Source organism: Necator americanus, chromosome X (assembly GCF_031761385.1).
Source record: "Necator americanus strain Aroian chromosome X, whole genome shotgun sequence".
NCBI lineage: Eukaryota > Metazoa > Nematoda > Chromadorea > Rhabditida > Ancylostomatidae > Necator > Necator americanus.
The window spans coordinates 34,002,311-34,022,479 of record NC_087376.1 but is presented as its reverse complement, the minus strand read 5'-3'; the positions used below and the strand labels follow the sequence as shown (position 1 = coordinate 34,022,479).

The 20,169-nt window shown below is 38.6% G+C and overlaps 2 protein-coding genes across 2 annotated transcripts; both read left to right on the top strand.

Annotated features, from left to right (window-relative positions):
- Nucleotides 1-1,799: 1,799 nt before the first annotated feature.
- Nucleotides 1,800-10,641, top strand: RB195_026272 (uncharacterized protein; the record flags this gene model as incomplete). Its single annotated transcript, XM_013447083.2, has 15 exons — nucleotides 1,800-1,913; nucleotides 2,014-2,109; nucleotides 3,705-3,840; nucleotides 4,083-4,171; nucleotides 4,234-4,283; nucleotides 5,386-5,502; nucleotides 5,562-5,633; nucleotides 7,332-7,414; nucleotides 7,481-7,600; nucleotides 8,084-8,134; nucleotides 8,344-8,445; nucleotides 9,267-9,425; nucleotides 9,816-9,881; nucleotides 10,315-10,444; nucleotides 10,506-10,641. The coding sequence occupies 15 exons, from the start codon at nucleotides 1,800-1,802 to the stop codon at nucleotides 10,639-10,641; spliced, it is 1,521 nt and encodes a 506-aa protein (XP_013302537.2).
- A 2,417-nt stretch (nucleotides 10,642-13,058) lies between these two features.
- Nucleotides 13,059-13,529, top strand: RB195_026271 (uncharacterized protein; the record flags this gene model as incomplete). The annotated part of the gene is made up of 1 exon (XM_064214754.1): nucleotides 13,059-13,529. The coding sequence occupies one exon, from the start codon at nucleotides 13,059-13,061 to the stop codon at nucleotides 13,527-13,529; it is 471 nt and encodes a 156-aa protein (XP_064070635.1).
- Nucleotides 13,530-20,169: the final 6,640 nt, after the last annotated feature.

Genomic DNA, 20,169 nt, shown 5'->3' with positions numbered 1-20,169 from the left:
TCAACCATTTTACATTTGCCGAAAACTAAAAGGCAACATAACATGATATCGTGAAAGTTGAGATTTCTCCGCACTACGAATAATAGGTACAGTTATAATATGTAATAGGTCAAAACGACATGAGGTGCGATGCGTTGCGTAAGCTGCTGCGCTCGAAGCGGTGCGGCGGAGCGTAGCGGTTCGGATCGAGTGGGGACCCGCTCTACCACCGTTCATTGCGGCAGTTCGCTTACGTAACAGCATCGCGTTCATCGTTTCATTTCGTTTTGACCCGAGTATATATTTAGAAATAATACTCTATATTTCTGTCACTTTTTTAAAAGGATTTAACGAGTATAAAATTACAACATACGAACATATTTGATCACAAATGTAAACATCCACGACACTAATCAATCCGCTTCCACTTTAATTCCGAATCGTTTGAGGTTTATGGACGCGTTTTTGGCCCACTAAATGATTCGTGAGGGACATTCGACGTATCAAGTCAGTGTTTGGATTCTCTCAAACCAGTGTGGTACCAATTTATCGACCTCGGAATAATGAATGACTCGCGGCGGTTTCGAACCGTCAGCCGTGGCGACGTCTTATCACTACGCTACACCCTCCTCAGGGCGTAATTGTAATCTGATCAACATCTGTCGTCATAAATGCATTACCACCGCGGTTCTTAGAGTTCTTCATGTCGCTGTCTCCACAGCCAAGTCCTTGATATCGAATTAGACAGTGGAATCAAAAGTTTCTCTATTAACTGCGCTGTCGCTCTTGATTGTGCGTGGCGAGAACTGTTTATTGCTTGTTCAACTTTTGAGAATCAGGATAGACCCTCATAGGTCCGTAATGGATCCTTTGCCTTTAGAAATGTAAATTTTGCAAAATTAGTACTTTTTAACCCAATGCAAGCTCTGATAAGCTTTTGGCTCGACGAGGAGGCTGTCTGCGGAAGACAACTTGATAACAATGCATTTTCAAAATCATAATTATTATTAAGTGTTAACGTTAACCCCTATCAAGTGTTTATCCTTATTTGCTGAGTAATTCCTTATAAAACATTCTATTACCTAAATCAGCTGTATCGTGTTTACAGTCACGGGGTACTTTTCTATAGCTTCATTGTTATATAGTCAGACAGCATCTGAAAACAGAGAAATGTGTTCCATTTAAACAATCCGGACATTTCCCGGAAACTGTACTCGCCTGAAAACTATCTGAATTTCGGGAACTGTATTTCCCATTTTGTACGATTCTATTCTGACAGGCAGAGATTCCTTATATTTGAAGAAGGAAGGTAGTAGCAGTATTGTAAAAGGCCTTTCTCATTTTTCTCTTGCTGTCTACTTTTCATGAAGAATAATTTTGGGATACGATGCTGTTTGTGTGGACCCTTTCTTCACGGGTTCTCTGTTTTTTTTCTTGAGGAAACCAAACATTTTTTTCCAAATTTTATCGCTTTTCTTAAATGGTTTAAAAGCCATGTTTTGTTTCTTTGTTCTTTCTCCCATAAAACGATTCTTGCTGTTTTTTTATTCACTGTTTTCCAGTAATTTTGCTATGTTGTGCTTACCTCACAGACTGAAAGTGTACTCGAATCTTCACCATGACTTCAAGCAATTCTATTCATTGTTTTCCTTGAATGGATTTGATTACATGTCTGTACAAGAGGTGTATTTCCTAGCAATTGGCATTTTTTTTTGTGAATTTTTGCAGTTTCGTGAATATTTTGCTCATTTACCGCAAATTTTATTCTGCTTCATTTGTTTGTTGATACTCAGGCATCATTTTTTTTTGAAGGGAAATCCATGAACGAGCGCAAACGACGACCCTCGACGCGGTCGTTAACGAGGCAGAAGCGGGTGACGTCTTGCGATAATGTGAAGTACAATGAGAACGTCGAGACTGGCTTTGATTTGACCGTACGTTTTTCTTTCATACCAGGAATAAAATAATGATGATGTTATTTGTTGGACCAGAGCAATCCTACTTACTGTCAGCAGAGCAACGCAAGTATTTTAGGCGACTTGTTTGTCTCCTTCCAGTAGCGTACAAAGTATTCCGGAGTACAGCCGAGTTAGTTCAACGACGTCACCGGTTGGCGATTATGCAGTTACGGTATGTTGTTTCCTGGTTTTTTGTCGAACCCAAGGTTAGAAGCAGTTATAGAATGATGATTCTTGTTTGGTATAGTCAAAATTTAAATTTTCACCACAAATTCAAGCCAGAGACGCTGAATATTTGCTAGTATGTCATAGAGTGGTCATAGGGGGCGGGTGTGGTGTAGCGGCTAGAGGTTCCGCTTCCTGCACGATCAATCGGAGGTTCGAATCACCCCTAGTGCTCACCAAGCCTTTCATCCCTCCGGGGTCGATAAATTGGTACCAGAATTGTCTGGGAGGATAAAAACACTAACTTGACACTTCGGCTAGCCACCGCAAGTCATTGTATAGGCCAGATACACGTTCGTAAACCTCAAACGATTCTGAATTGAAGTGAAAGTGGGGGCGCATCCTAAGCGGATTGATTAACGCCAGGAACTTTATCCTTTACCCTTTATGTCATAGAAGAAAAGGTTTGATTATGTGATAAGAATCTTTTGATTTTTTCCATGAAATAGCTGCTAATTTAGAGAATTGCTTCCTTCACGGTCTATACTTTGTCATTAAATGTTGGAGAAGCCTTGGAGAAACCTTAATGAAAGAAAATTGCAGAAATGAGAAGCATTGCTTATTTCTCATTTTCTTCCCCCTCGCTTTTAGTTTCATGATGAGCCTTTCGATTGTCCAGATTTTAGCTAAATTTTGTTTTAGACAAGAAGAAGCGAAATTATACAATCCGCCGGGATTTTTTTCATTTAGGGACCTATGTAGCGAACATGTTCTCACCACTCCTTTGTTATAAATATGCATGTTGTTTGGACTTCGTCACAATTTTCATTTTTTTAGCCGAAATTTCTGAGTGATTTCAGTTCCAGTCACCAATCATCTCGTAAATATCGTGTTTTTTTAAATTCTAAATCCATAACTAGTTTTCGTACACTAACATTCATCCAACTTTATGGTTATTTATGGTTCTTTTTTTGGGACTGTTAGGATCTTAGAACTGGGAGTGACTTCTTTATGAAGATTGTCTTCGAAGTGATACCGAATGGTTTGCTATTACGAGAATTCGATTAAATACTTTTTGTTTTAGTCAATTTGACAAGTAACATTCAAGCAAATGAATGCGAACATGCAGAATAAAGACCAAGTCCTTGTTTTGCAGGTGCACGCTTATTTGCGCAAATTTTCTGTTTCCGTTGTTTGTCAGGAATTAATTCTATGTTATTATTCCACCTCCTGATTAAAGGCATCACTCCACGAATCTGAGGTGGTACGGATTTCAGGTGGAGTATTCGTATACGGCATAGTAGATTGTGGGAAAGAGAGTGATTCCGTCCATTTCTTCCTAATTGCCGTAAAAAACGGCCCGGAAGATGCAGCTTCGGGCGTTCTGGCGCACTTTTTTCTACAACGAGTTCGATTGGAGCGCGCCAGCCTTGTGCGGTGCCACATCTTCCGGGCCGTTTTTTACGGCAATTAGGAAGAAATGAACGGAATCACCCTCCTCTCCATAATCTACTATCCCTTGTAAGAATACTCCATCTGAAATCTGCACCACCTCAGATTCGTGGGGTGATGCCTTTAAAAAAAGAACCTGCCAACCTACAGGTGATGATGGACAAAGGATCAGTACTACAAAGGGCGGCCTGGTTTCTGTCAAACCACGAAAAGACGTCCGTGGACCTGCCGGATCCGGAAAAACTGCGAGGGCTCGCAAGCGTTGGCCGCACCATTCAACGGACCGGTATGAATGAGAAACTCAAATTAACACAACAAATCCCATTAAGGAACCGTGTTGGCACAGTTCATATTGGTTTCTATCGAGATTTCTAGATGCTTACCATTATCGATCATTTTCCAAGTTCACTTGTATCTGTTCACTCTATCCATAACACAACAAGGACACACTTATTGAACACAGAGTGTCTAAGTAGTCCATAAATTAAGGGATTTCTTGGTGGGATTTGTACTGGGCAATATTTACAGGTTCACAATTACGGAAGACGCGTCTTTTCCATTTGTTTTATATTTTGGTCCTTCCAGTATATACTGTTATAGGAGCTTGGATATTTAAGGTATCCTTTTCGTTCCACAGTGACACTTGAAATTTTCATTTTAAATAGATGATATGCTACAGACACTTGATGGTGAGCACGACGATCGGCTGATTGAGGAGTTTCGGAACAGGTACATGCATTTGTCGTAAAGTTGTAATAAAATTCGTCAAAAATACAATCTATACGTGGAATAACGCAGTTCTGTAGCCCACGAAGTGGCGCTGTGGAGGTAGCGGTTGCAATCAGGGGATTTTTGTTCATAGGTGCAGTTTGAGTGGAGCTGGTAATGGTCCCTCCTCGAGTACAACGGGGTCCACCGCGCTTCTTCGAGCGTAGCCGCCTGCACAACAGCGCCACGCTTCAGGATCTTTTGACTCCATCCATGCGTAAATGCGTCTCGATATACGATGACAAAAAAATTTAAGCGTAGAACGACAAAAGCTAACGCTTCGTGGAAAACGAAGCGAGAAGTACGATTGCACACATTTTGCCGACGCATATCCTGGAGTCCTTTTGCGACTTTGCGCGGTACCGAATCCTAACCACAATTTTTTTTTTTGCTGCGGTTTGAATCAAACTCGTCCTTTGATCCCGTGGCTCGTGACTTTTCGGGTGGAGCCGCGTATTGAGCAGAACTACAAAAGCGATCTAAGAGGTCCCGTAGAGCATTTGAAGGAAACTTGCATCAACCCAATATTTCCGCTCTTTTGGTATATTGGAGAAATGGTTTGGAAAAATAATTCCACGAACTCAACAGATAATGTCGTGAGGAGGAGTGGACTTGTGGATTTTCCAAATTTAGTGCCATCATCGACATTTTTGTCGTATTTACTTGCAAGAATTCTGCAAATAACACCTTGTACACTTCTCGAGATTAACAAGGCATACGGAAATGATGAGAATTGCACTTATGGAGTAGTGCTACGTGTCTATTGAACTTTCTGGAGAATACATATAATAGATTAATAAGAAGAATAATAAGTTACAATAAGCGACAGTACAGAGCCTCCCACTGCGTGTTCAGAGCACGCAGTCACGTTCTTTTTGCCCTTTATTATTTTTTTTTGTAATTTTTGGCAACAGAGTAGCATTTATGAGATCGGAGTATCCGTTTTCTTTGCTGATAGTTTAAATGTTGCTAAGAATAGACTTAAGTGGATCGTCTAGGTAGGACCTAAACGATCCACCATTTAAATTTTAACCTCTGTCTGTTCTCTTAACGACGTTTTAAGGTGCGATCTTTCTCGCAACAGTACTCTTATTGAAATCATGTCTCTATGTGAGTCCGGTGGTAATTGCTTCAATCTGATGAAGGTTTACCTAGAAGAAGTGGAGCGTTGCTATAAAAAGTGAGTTTGCTACTCGAAGACTGTAATTACTGTAACAATTTCATACCTGCTAATTTCAGTTGGCATATGGTAAACAGGACGATTACGCATTCAATGAATGATTTTACTAACGCTCTTGTTTATGCTTTTAGGTAAGCAAGACGTCCGTGGAATTTCTCCGCATCTTTCTTAACACGCTTATGATTTTCGTTTGTAAAGCTTCCGATAGACAGTTAAATTGTAAATCCACTAACTTTTTCGACTTCCATTTATTATATTTTATTGTAGCAATGGGTGAATTCTTTAATATAGAAACCTGTGAAAAGAAAGTATGCACGTCTGGGGAGTTGAAAAAATAGAAGATCAAGTAGGCTCTACCTACTTTACCTACCTCAGCGCTTTAGTTAACTGCCATTTGGGCGTGAGGCGAGTTGCGCTGCATCCTTCACATGTTTTCTAGGAATTAAAAAAAAAACTCCCAAGGATGTTGTTAACATTGTTCTAATCCAGAGAATCCAGAAAAGGTCTGGTGGTCTCCAAATTATTCTCTTCCATGTATTTACAAATAGCAGTAATAGGCTCTCAAACCGCACGAATATACCCAGCTTTCCTTGTTTTATGGGAATGTGGGGCGCCCTTTGGTGTTACTCGGCCAAACTTCCAGAACAAGCAGATCAAACAAATCTGACCGAAAGTATTAAATTCATGTAACTTCTCTTTACAAAATTACTAAGACATTAACAGTCGATGAGTAGTGGTAGTAATCACAATTGGAGCGGTTTTACTCGTTACATAACAAAAATTTCTGACGTTTCATCATTTTTCTGAAGTAGAACTTCTTCGCGATTTCTGTGTGTTGGCTCAGAAAATCGATCGCAAGACCTCTATGTATTTCCATGAAGAGGGTAGTGTCCAAGAAACCACCCTATCGTTGGCTGCTCATCCACACGCTCTGTAAGGACCGCGTTTGTTCCTGTTTCTAATGAATCCACATACATAATGTTCGTCACATTTGGATTCTATCATCCTTCTGCAATGGATTGTTAGTTCTTTATTACCATGTCCATGTAGGTAATGTTTCATATTGCAAAAACTTTTAAGTTTCAAATTTGAGGTTAATAGCAAGGTTCTTAACATTTATTACGGCTAACGCTTGGACGTTAGGACGCCTTCATAACAATTTTGGCTCTTGCTTCACATTTTTAACAAAAAGTCACAATCGTTGTGCCAATATCCAAGCATGCTTGGACTTTCACGCTTTTATGTTTCACTTCTGCAAGATTTTTGACCCACCGTCTATCTCGCTTTGGAAAGTTCTGTTGAAAAGTGCACTACATTACAAGATTCCCCCATGTTACTTATTTGCACCCAATATCTGACGTATCTGGAAAGATCCTTGTTTTTTTTGGACTTTTTCCTTTTCCCACCACGAGGAGCTGTCCGCGATTTTGATCTTAGCGTCCCTTCCGCAGGAATCAATAACAGTGGACCACCGTTCAGTGAGGATTATAATCGATTACACGACAAGAAATCGTGGGTGTAGCGCAGTCGTAAAAAGTTCGATTGTGACCGCAAGATCGATCGATGCTTTGAAACAGCCCTGGGACCGTCCAAACCCTTTGTCCCTTCGGGGTCGATAAATTGGTGCCAGACTTTTCTGGGAAGATAAAAACGCTGACTTGATCATCGGCTGGCTCCTGCAAGTCATTGTATGGGCCAGATACACGTTCCAATATCTCAGCGATTACGGATTGCAGTAAAACGCGTTGACGCAATCCCAGGTGGATTGATGCACCAGAGAATTTAGAGACTCAATTTTTGTCGGATTATTGAAAAACGATTGTGTTCAGCGTCTACACAACAATAGGATACGGGAATATGGCTGCCGATACGACTCATTGTCGAGTGGCCACAATTATCTACGGGGCTTTTGGTAGGTGTTCTGTGATTTTTCGAATGTTTGTACATTCCTGCTACTAGAATATAAGTAGATCTTCAGGTATTCCATTGTTCTTCGCATTCGTGAAAGAGGAGGGTAATCTTTTCCGAAACGTGTTCATCTTTATTTATAATCGCATCACTAAATGGAGGCGGAAACACTGTAGTTGTCATTATGGAGGTGAGCTTCTCTACGAGGTCATCCCAGTCCTCATTCTGAAAATGTTTTCCACGTTATCCAAAATTTCCTTTCTCATAATTTTCTGATTTCACACAAAAACAATAAGAAGGAAATGAGTTTAAGGATTCGATGAGATGTTCTTCTGCATTATTCTTCGGGAACAGTTTAAGAAATTTATTGCCATAGTATCTAACAAGGCCTTTTCTTTCAGGGTTTTTCTTTTCTCTTCTTTCTTTCTCTTTTTTAAACTTTTTTCCTATTCCACGTTCTGTAAAATCAGCCAATTTCTTTTCTTTCTGTAGTTTTTATCTTGGATGCAGTTTCTCATAGTTTTTTGAAGTGACAACTCATCAATAAAACCAACATGTCAGTACAGTAGTAAATGTAACAGCAAACTAATGCAATCAAAACGTCTAGCTAACGTTTTTTATTTTTTTTTTCGAGGACGAAGAAACCTGTGAAAAGCATTAATTTATGTTACAGCTCCCAAAGGCGAAGCTGAGGAGTCGGGTGCGCCAATGGTAACGGAAAATTGTGAGTTGTAGTTGTTTTTTTAAACGATTCTAAGTCTACTTTGTTTAAGCTTTGGGGGATAATCAGCTAAGCTCCGGCGGATAAAGTGTGTTGCGTGGAAAATTGAGGATAAAATGTCCACATACCATCAAATTAGCAATTTTTTTTATAGCAGTAGCGGAAAAGAAAAAAGGGAATGAAGAAGCAGGTGATTTTGATCATCGCTTCAGGCGCCAACAACAACAACGTCTTGCTTCGACCATTACTAGACGAGGACATACAAGCAAAAAAAGCACGATTTGCTCGGAAGTACAGTACCACCTCACTTCTAGGTAAATATACGCTATATTTGTCAATGTTGCTAATAAATTCTCTTTAAATTCAAATGGATTCCGTAAAAACTAATACTAAATTCAGTAGGAATTAGATGAATAGTTGAGGCTCACGTTGCCTAGTTTTCTCGTTGCAAACTATAAAATCCAATAACTTCCTTGGAGGTAATCCAGAGAAACGTTGTCATCAGCGTCGGTGTTCCTTAAGGTCGCATCTTCGTGTAGACGTATTCATGAAGTGCCAGTAACTACTTAGTTTTTTTTCGGTACAGTAAGGGAGAAAACTTTATACATGATCGAGAACCTGTAGTTTATAATTACGGCGTTTAATGATAACGTCTGCTCGGAATTGTCGCCTTCGTTTGTTCATAAAAGTGCATCAAAACATTGAATCTCCAGGTACTCACAAAATTCTAAGAGTGGTAGAAATTTTCGACTTTTTGATCCTATTTGATACCTTTTCTGAAACAAAATCGCCACTAATCAATGCTTTTAAAAAGAAGCCTCTTCTGCTCGATTTTTAAGGCACTACATACTTCCACGGTTTGGCTAGATACATACCTGGAAAAGTCATTGTCGGTGGCCGATAGGTTGGCAAATATAGTGGGTGTATCAAGATCTCGCCAGCCCACACTATGTATATGAGGCAAAAGTTTCCCATATGCGCAAACTTCCCTTTTTTCCAAACGTGACCTTAGTGTTATTTCGGTAGTTGCAAATGAACCGTGCGTAAAGTAGAAAACATTTGCACACACGTACAAACGTCGGCGAGTAAATCCATCTATGCTAATAAAAACCGCTTACTGAGACAAGATTTTCAGGACAAAAATCATGGCTGGACGAGCAAAGACGAGTGTTTATTGCTGGTGTACTTTTCTTTGTGCTCTACATCCTATTATCCTCACTGCTTTTCTCTTTTTCTACTGAATTTGACTACTTCACATCAGTATACTTCTTATTCAATAGTGTTGCTCTTATTGGTAAGTAATTTAAGCAATAGATCACAAAAGGATCCAAGTAAATCGATGAAAGTTAATTTTAAAGAAACTATTGAAAACGCAAAGGAGAAGTTTAAAGGTAGCGCCTACTGCAGGAAATTGAGATCATTCCACGATAAGATAGTGTAGTTTATGGGTATGAAAGGGATCAAATTCTCACCATAAATCCAGAAAAATGCGTGTATAACACCCCTGTGGTTTTTTCCTTCCTTGAACTGTGAATGATCCCATTCACATTCCTACATAAACCTCATCCCACCTCATGTACTCGTGAAAAGGTTCCAGCTGTGAAAATTCTGTGATACGCCGCCTTTTAAAAAAAGACTTTATGACGAGAGAAACCTAAGGATCCCGAGAAATCATAAATTCCAGGTTTTGGTGACGTCTTCCCACAAGAGCCCAGAACCATCCTCGTTAACGCAGTGTTTATTGTTTTCGGTGAGTTTTACATAGAATTACTGCAAAACTTTAGCATATTTATTGTTGGTCGTCACGTGGGATCCTCTACACTCGGCTCCTTGGATTAATCGTGGATTAAGCGTAATATAAGAAATCAAACGAATAATCTCAGCAGTTAGGAAGATCCACTCCTGTAATTAGAAGTAGCAGAATAAACAAATCTGTGTAATTACGGTAAGAACTGTGATTTGTATTTTACGGTCCCGACAGAGGAAACATGAACATTCATGGATTTTTTTATTCGTAAAATCGATTTATGAACGGGTAGCACAGCTCAACTGAAACTTCTGCATGCTGCCAAAAAAAAAGAACCAAAATGCGAAATAATTGATGAATTCGAATAATTGGAACGAGTTGGAATTTTTCGCAGTCAGGTCGAAAGATTACAAATTACAAGAGAGGTACTTTTCAGGAGTAGTACTATTCTCGATGTGCTATTTTATTCTTCAAGAAGAGATACGCAACAAAGCTTTCGAAGCTTCTCGAAAAGCTCGGATTTCCATATCGAAATACTCACATACTATACTACAACATGCCTCAAGGTAAACATTCTATTTGCAATTATGCTGAAAATCAGGGAAGAAAAAGAAGAGAAAATTCCAGAGGAGCTTGGTCTCGAAGAAATTCACCGCTTCTCGACGCGTCCCCAGAAAGCGCTTTTGAGCGATTACGGAAACGACGTCAATCCGCACCTGCGTTGACGCTTACCGTACCAGCAGAAACTTCGCGGGAAGTATAGCACCTCATAGTTCGATCGGGTCGATTTCAAATCAAGCACGTAGGATTCTGTATTTCCACCCGCACGATATGCCAGTTTATGACTGGCCATAAAAAATTATAGATTGTAATTTATGGTGCATATTCACTTATTTGCTTCAGTTCTAGTGACTTCGCATAATTTAGTAATATCCGGTAAACAAAAATTAGAAAGCGTGTATATATTTTATTGAGATTTGTAATTTGATATTGTTGTAATTGTACACATGTCTCTGAATAATCATCGCAGTATCTGCCTTTATCCTCATTTATGATTTTTTTTGTTTTGATTCCACTGATCGCTCATTTTCTTGTTGATGTTTTTCTTTCGAACATATTTCATGTTGATTATCACTTGGAATCCCGTTTCTTATGGATATTTATCACTTTTTCTCTCATTTTTCTCATGTGGTTTTGCAAGAAGCTGTGAACCTCTTCGTTAAATTAGTCCCACTCTTGCAATTAGTAATAAGTGTCTCTCACATACTCTACATCATTTGGCATGCAAGGTATAAGGATTTAAAGATGTTTTTAGTTGCAGAATGTGTTGCGACTCATTTCCTATCAGTCGGTTCTAGAAAGTTCCACGATTTGTAAACAATTAAATATTCAGTTATTCATCATTAACAGACAATTGGATTTGCGAGAAGAAGAAGAAAAAAACTAAGAACGTTGACATACAAATAGTTGATTCAGTAATAGCTTCTCAACAAAAATAATGCAAATGGTATATTCTTAACTATAGCCAATCGTATATCCTGGATATATGTGTGTGTATTATGGCCGTCAACAATAGTATCTATCTAAAAATCTTCTAACTGTTGCATATATATATATATATATATATATATATATATATTTATACATTCACATAATAGGTGGAATCCGAGTATGCATTTGGCAAATAAAGAGTAATGATAATAGTTTTGATAAAATTTTGTTAAAAGAAACTAAAATATATAAGTCAGTAATGTGTAAGACCGTGAAAATACGACAGCGGGGTCTGAGAATCAAAAAAAAAGGAAAAAATTAAGGGGAATGTGATTGACACGTTGTGCAGCTACGTTTGGCTTCTTATCAAAGTGTTTATTTAAAAATCTCGAAATCACCGATAAAGGTTAAAATAAACGCGGTTGCCTACGAACAGACATGAAAGAGTCACATTAAAAAATGGCTTAACAATGAAAAAACACAAGGAGGTACGGATTTTTCACGTAAAAAACAAAAATGAGCAAGTCAATGTCGTTCCTCGCGCCTTTACTCCAGGGAATTGATCGTGATCGCGGTCATATACTAGTGATCTACGCCACTAACTCTGATTTTCATGGAGACATCCCAACATCATTAATTTTACAGTGTACTGCCCTTAAAAGGAAAGCAAATTCATGTGATCATTCGATAATTTATTTATTTGAAAATTATCAAAATTAAACTACTGAAATATTGTACATTACGAACTACTTCAATAAGTTTATTAAAGATATTATCGCTAATGATACGCTTTTCAATGTAATTTTTCCTCTTTTTTTTCTAATTGTGCATGGATTAAATTTTGTTGTTTTTTTTTAAATCTCTATTTATTTGGGTTTAATGTTAATTTCCTTGGTGAGAATCTGGAAAGTTTTTCAACGTCCAAGTGTTTTTAATGAAAATTCTATAACAAGTAATAATAAAATACAAGTACAAATACAAATAATAATACAATTTAGTGTTCTACGTTGGTAATTTAACGACGGTGATCTACTGTGGTCAAAATCGATTAGTTCTCATTCAGCTCTCTCGCTCTGCGAAATTTAGCTTGTCTCTAATCGATTATTTTCCTTTCCACTGGTATTCGCTGCTTCCGTTACTGTTTTTTTCATTTCTGGATTTTTTCTTACACATGTTACGTAGTGTGTTGCAGCACTTTTAACAAATCCTGAAACTTTACACATTTGTCGATGACTAAGATTACTCTGATTTGTGTACCTGGGCTATTTGAACAAAATGAAGCTCCAAAAACCTCGCTCGCTAATTTCCGGAAGGGGAAGGATACGACACAACTCAACAAGCATTGAGAAATGAGAGAAATGTCGTTGAAAATTGAGTTTTTTCTCTGATGAATGCGTATTGATGCTATTAGCTAGTTTCTTCCAGTGTTTTTCTTTTTATTCCGGGATACACGGTGCGGTCTCGTATTACCAAGGGACTGAAACCACCATTAGGGTCTATTCTCATAAGGAAGCGGAGAAAAAAGTGCCATGAAGCGGTTGCTCTTTTTTACTTAGTAGTATCTTACGATTATCTTTGTAGTTCTCATGGGGATCTGATCGATGAGTGTCATTTTTTCCGTTGTGGGCAGATTTTACGCAGCGGAACAGGCGCGTGCCCTTTCGTTCAGATCAGAGTGGCTACACTCGTATGAGTACTGAAGAGGTCGTCATCTTCGTAGTTCTCCTCGTTGCATTCTGTTTTACCGTCGCTCACCCCTTTTTCGTTGCTGGTTGTATCGCAGCATTTGTTGGCTATATTCTCTATTTCGCTCCTAAACTGGAAACTTCCCAATGTGCGCCGGAGGGCACTTCTTCGTGCGATCATGGAGGATTTAAGGATATCAGCTCTGTGTCAAAGATAAGTACAAGATCTGATACCGACGGGGCCATCCATATAATGCCCATCGATCAGATACCGAAAGAATATGAGCGAGATGCGTCGACTAAACTCAGTTCTGTTAACGCAGTTCAACAATTGAATAAGAAGTCGCAGAGGGAAATACTTGCTGAAATCGAAGCCGCAGAGGAACAAGAAAAATTCAGCAAACTGCTGCTCACATACCAAGTGCCGAATATGACTGCTTATTATGAGAGTCTAGTAAAGGTCCTACAAAAGTGATAGGTATGTCTATTCTTTTTTCCGCATCTTTGGCTTACTTTACTTAATTTCAAATGTGACACATTAGTATATTTGTTAGAAGACAGTATCCTTAAAGAAAAACAACATGATTTGTTTATGGTAATGGTGTTCATTATATATTTCAACCAGAAGATCGTTCATTGCTATGCAGTGATCTTCATTCAATCATGGAATGTGGAATGAATGTTGTCAAAAAATCTTCCATTGGAAGCCTTGAAGTTGGACGTGTCCTCTTTATTTGTGTGAAGAATCGATCATTCACCAGGATTTATTATCAGTGGTAAGATAGGAAGGCTTTTTTCCTGGAATTCCAGCTAGTACCAGTTGCGAGACCAGGAGATCGATCGCTGTTTTTATCCTCACGTTCAAGTGCTATAATTAATTAGTACAATGTGATGTCTTAAGTGACCAGAATAGTAAGACCAGTCAAAAATAGTATGCGACAAACTTTACGGATATCTTGAGCCTTTCATATTTCATACGTCTTTCACATGGATGTGCATGTTGTCTTATTCTTGTGCCTTTTATGCAAACATTCACAAGGAGCTACAAGACTCAAAGCTACGTTCGATCATCCCAGCACCTTGCACATGGGCAGGACCGACTGTCAAACTTGTCAGGATCGTTGTAGATGTACCTAAGCACATAGCTCATCCAACTAAAACGGATTCAACTATCTTATATTGTTTACACTGTTGGCGGCTATGATGAACAAGTACTCTGATCGATACACAGTCGTAAAGCACATGAACATGCCTTTGCCCCACTGGGAATCTCAGGCCAACCAAAGCTGGGTTGGTACCACAGGGTTTTCCGCGCGCGTGAAGCTCGGTGCAGTTGCGTACGGGGCTGCGTTCGAAGGGCCACGGTGGAGCCAGCGCCCGAGATCCACGTGGGACAATCGTGAACTGCAGCGATGAGTGATGCTAGCAAGGGTCCCCTCGATCCTTACCGCACCGCTTCAAGCAGGGTCGCTTTATGTAACTGCACTGAGCTTCAAGTAGTTTTGATCCGACTATACCGCTGAAGGTAGTAAACTGGAATTCTTTGAAATTGTTCAACACTTGGGAAATATTCGATGATGAATGAGCGCATCGGGGCTTTGCGTACGACTCGCATAATTTGCGAGCTCGGCTTCCTCGCAGAAATGGTGCACCTCTAAACTGACATGCACCGAAAGTGTCTGAGACGTGTTGTTCCCCCGATCGTGACTGATGCTAATTTAATTCTGCTAGGTTCGAATGCTGGCATCGTTCCGTCTGACTACCCTTTTCCTGGACACCATAGGCGGCAATTCAAAATCGACACCTCATCAATGTCGATCCCTTTCTTGCCTACTAATAACAGTAAATTTATCGAAGAAAATCTCCGGTCCATGGATAACTACAGATCTGCGAAACGTCTAGAGATGAGCATCATTAACCCTTACCTCACTTTGTAGATGAAATAGTACTCGGACTCTCCCATTTCATCACTATTTCTTTGTCATTGGTGGAAAAGTGCAGAGTGTTCTGTCCGAATAATTATGATACAAAATTATAAGTTAGTAGAATGCGTTTTCTCAGTAAGTGGCATATAGGAGCAGATGCACGTTGATGAAAAGGGGACGTTCGGAATCTTTCTAACCTTGCACCATTTACCAGATACATACATGTCCCAGTAGTAGCCCTGATCACTTACACTATCCATCTACTTACTCACAGCCTTGAGGTCGTTTAATATCTTCCGTACTCTTATCAGTTTTATCCCTTTTTCGGTAGTCGTGCTTTTACTTGCTGCCTTCTTTCGTTCTTTCAACACTAGGGAAATTTGCAGTTTTCATAAGTTTTTTTTTATTTTCTTAAGGATTGTTTTGCAACTTTCATGGCTATTTTCTAGGTGATCATATGAAGATGTTCTTCCTGAGCGATTTGAAGACCTGAAGAAGTCAAGAAGCGTGTTTTGTTCATACGTGTGAGTTGATACGATAAAATATTTGTTCCTATGAGTTTTACAGTACATATATTACCAGCTATCAATGAGTGTTGTTAAAATCCTAAGTTACCACATTGGTTATGCATTGATTTCAAGCACATGTTCGATCGATTATCTCTTTCGTGCACCCTTCTACCTGGGAAGTGAACTTCTTATCAGATAGATGGGTTCCATATTTATGCACAGTTGCCCAAATAGTGATTAGATTTTTTTTAAAGATAGAGTAATTCTTAGGTTTACTTAAAACCGATGTTTACTCTTTCCTGAACAGTAGATTTACATTGTAGATGTTGGATGCCATTTTGTTTTTAACAGTGGCGATATCTCCGTAAAATGTGGTCGATCAACTGCTGCGATATTTTTCGGCATATTCTTTCAATTTTTCACTTTTCTTTCAAAGCTGCGATATCCTCTGTGGTTTTGCAGTCTTTTAGATATGACTGCAAGAAAAATATTTTTGTTAGGTTACTTTTGCGTTTCTAACTCTAATTTGGTTCATCAACAAACTCCAACAAAATGACGAATGTAAGACCTCTTGGTTAACAGAATTGATGCATAGTTGATTTTGCGGGTGAAATTGAATATGTCTTACTCATAGTTTACTCTTAAATTTCGTTACAATTATTTCCCACATATCACATATAATTGGTGTGCAAAGTGGAAAAAAAACAAGAGCAAAAGTGTTGCTACATTTTAAGCAGCAAAATGGGTTTTCAGCCAACTTTTAATAATCCATGACTCTGAAACAGGAGGACAACCGGAAAATTTCAATGTTTCGAAGCAGCATTTGTTCCAAAGTAGCTGTTCCATGAAATAAAATATAAAATTCATAAAATTCCATTTCCAGAAGGAAAACCTTGTCGCATAGGTGGCAGTCGAAGCGTTCGAAGCCCCACGCGTTCTCACTGATTTTTCAACGTACTTCACTAAAAAAAAGAACGTCTTGAGAAAAATAAACGGTCTCTCAACAATGAGGAACTTTTTTTTTCAAAATAAAACGGCATATTGTGGAGATATTAATGTAATTTCTATTTCATTACTGATTGATTGGAATTGAGTGCAATCCTCAGCATCATTTATGCAGCACGACATCTTCCAAATGTCTTCTACAGGAGCACCTGTAGTGGTCCATGTGTTGAGTGTAAATTTTCTTGCTGGAATGGTAGTCAACGGAGAACGCTGTGGCGAGTAGTAAATTGATTATTTGTGGATAAAATTAGCTACTATGAACTTGGGCGATAAGTGGTTTCAACAAGGCAGCGTATCTCGCTCGCTACACAACGCATCAAACAGTTGCGCTATTGCCGTCGACCGTTTAATTCTGAGAAAAGTACCGATAGTTGATCGTCGCGTTCGTATTATTTAACACCAGTGGAATTTTCCCTCAGGGCTTATGTACACTCACTTGCTCACAATACTAAGTCAGAAAATTTGCCCGTTTTCTTTTATAACCAACACTGAACGTGTCATTGATCATGTATTTCCCGATTTGCACTAGAGAGTTAATGGGGATATGGATTTGCGGGTGGATTTCTCCGTGTGCTTTATTGCACGAAATTTGAATAATGTTGTGTTGCATAAATAATGGCAAGGATTGCAATTTAATTTGAAAAAAATATCACATTGATATGTCGAGCCTGTATTGTTTTATTTGAGAAGTAAATTGGACCATTCTTATTGGAAAAATTCAACAATAAGCTGTGCTTTTTGGAAAGAATGCGAATAGATGGATAGAGTGGTGGGATCGGAAGATGTTCTACATCTATGCCGTCATTTCGCTGTGAGAAAGTGCAAAAAATTAAAGTATTTCTAGTAGAATTCCTTAATAATACTCTATTCATTAGAAAAATGTTATCGCGTTAAATTATTTCAGCACCATTTCACGTAAAATAGTGAGATTTTAAAGAAGCAAAACTTTTTTTTTCTTTCTTTTCCTTCTTTCTTCTTGTTAATTACGGAGGACTTACCTGAAAAGAGTTTCCCACAACCGAAGGTACCGCTATTGTAAATTGTTGATGGAGAAAAAACAAGAGGTGAACTTGAAAAATGATTACAAACGTTTCCAAGCTTTGATACGTTTTTTTGGATATTGACGGAGAGATTAAGCGCTGAAGAATAGATCATCAGTCTGGAAATTCAATTAGTTTTCGAATATTTTTTGTTGGTTATCTAAAGTAGTATTAAGACGTCTGATCTTTCCACATTTGATAACATTGTGACAATGAAAACTACTAAACGACGAACTTTTGACAAGTAGTTTTTTTTTTCAAACGCTATTATATAAAGGACATTCCGTTTGGGAGCGAAATTCTAGTGTATCAATTTACTTTTTATTATTGTTTTGAGCGCTTTTAAAAACTGTTGTGGATAATACTCCACATTGAGAGCTAAGGGAAAGTCTTTTCTCCAGCTTCTCTGCGCAAGCTTTGTCCTTGCCTCCTTTCCCACCACACAAAGTTTATTCACGGAATGGTACATGATGAAAGTGGCTGAATTTCTAAGGAACGTTGGTCATTCCGGGTTCCAAAAATGTTCACGGTTAAGTGCTTATTGAAGTCCGGTTCTGTCAGCCAACTGGTTTTAACCTAATGTAATTCCATTCGTCTTCAACCGTTACAATCCGCGGCTGGAAATAAATTCAAACGAGGTGCGCAGGTCCAGTTCGTGAAAACTGTTCAATCCAGAATTTTGATTTCACCTCTCACTCTTAAAAAAGTGGCAGTTTTTTGAATGTAGCGATACTGACTTGGAGGAGGAACGAATGGAGGGAAATTCTGATGTACCGAAGTATATGGATATTGTGGGTGCCGACTTCTATCAAATGAAGACCTGATATTCCCGAGGGATCACTGAGACTTTTGAGTTGAGATGCGCGGCTGTCAGCCGCTGAAGCCTTGTTTATACGAGAGTTCGTCTCCAGTTACTTGTTCAGTTAGCAACAAATAAAAGAATATTATTTGTGTATTGATTATTTATTTGATTATTTGTGTTGCGAATATAAATAGGTCCAAATTGTTTTCTTAAACATTGTTGCGTTAAAATCTCTAGTTTATTTTTCAAACAATTTGTGAGAACTTGCCTATTTCAATGTTTTCATAGGAGTTCTAACCTTATTGCACCTCGCTGAGGCTCGCATTCCATGTATGCATACGTAAAACGTGGAAAACGACGTTGGTTTCCATCTGAGTCAGAAAAATATTGAACATGTTTTCAAGTCCGGGCAATGAACAATAGTTCGTTTTGTCGGAGGCTCATTGCCTTTCGTTTCATCATGTCTCGATTTCGTGCCATGACATGTGACCTTAGATGAGTAAATACTCGTTTTTGTATATTATACTTTTGTTTTCCTAAAAAATTACTTTTTCTTTCTATATAATTTGAATAGCTTAATAGTTCACAGCAGATCTCACCGCTTTTTTTCATGAATCTACTTACGCTTCATCTGGAAGTTTCACAGTACTCACATTTAAAAATTTATCAATATATGTGACTAATTACCTTTATATTAAGAATTATTAGTTACATTTATAATTAATTTGTTGAGCTGATTAGTTTAGTTTACGTATATTTTAATGATTCGAAGTGTAAGTACAATTTATTCGTAGTTCTGCAGGAAATTCTTACTTTTCTATTGATTTTGCTCACTTTATCGTAGCAAACTTAACAGTGTTACCTTTAAATAAATATAGCGATACTGATACTCTGAAATTCGATCCTCTAGCTTTTCTCTGCATTCATTTCTATTTACTATGAGTTCGTGTGCTACGATGGCTCTCGTCCTCACATTCATATCCTCACAGCGAAAAAAAGGAATTTAAAGGCATCACCCCACGAATCTGAGGTGGTGCAGATTTCAGGTGGAGTATTCGTATACGGGATGGGAGACTACGGAGAGGGAGGTGATTCCGTCCATTTCTTGCTAATTGCCGTAAAAAACGGCCCGGAAGATGCGGCGGCGCACAAGACTGGCGCGCTCCAATCGAACCTCTTGTACAAAATGGTGCGCCAAAACGAATGAAGCCGTATCTTCCGGGCCGTTTTTTACGGCAATTAGGAAGAAATGGACGGAATCACCCCCTCTCCGTAGTCTCCCATCCCGTATACGAATACTCCACCTGAAATCTGCATTACCTCAGATTCGTGGGGTGATGCCTTTAACTACAGTCTCTAAGTCATTTGCTAATTGGACACGTATGTAGGTGCAACATATGTATATATTCCACGGATCGATAAAAAATCACCAATCTGAAAAGTAAAACAGTATTCCCCTACGCGAAAACTGCTGCTCTTTGCATCCAACAACATACACAGTTTTTCAGTTTGTACGGTGAACGTATACGAATTCAAAAAATGACAATTCCACTATAGCTTAGATTTATTACGAGCATGTAGCACATATGTGGGGGACCATAAACATAGAACATGAAAAAAGAAAAGGTTTAATGTGGGAAAAAACGGTTAGAATAATTGAGGGATGAAGAAAGTAAAGAAAACTTGTTTTAACTTGGCAGCACTATCAGTGAAGGGAACAGCTTCGAAAAAAAATTAAACTGCAACCAAAACGTAGCCACCTGTTTTGCCTACGAATTATATTAGGTTATTTTGGATTATTTTCATTATCTGATGGTAAAATATTAACATGAGG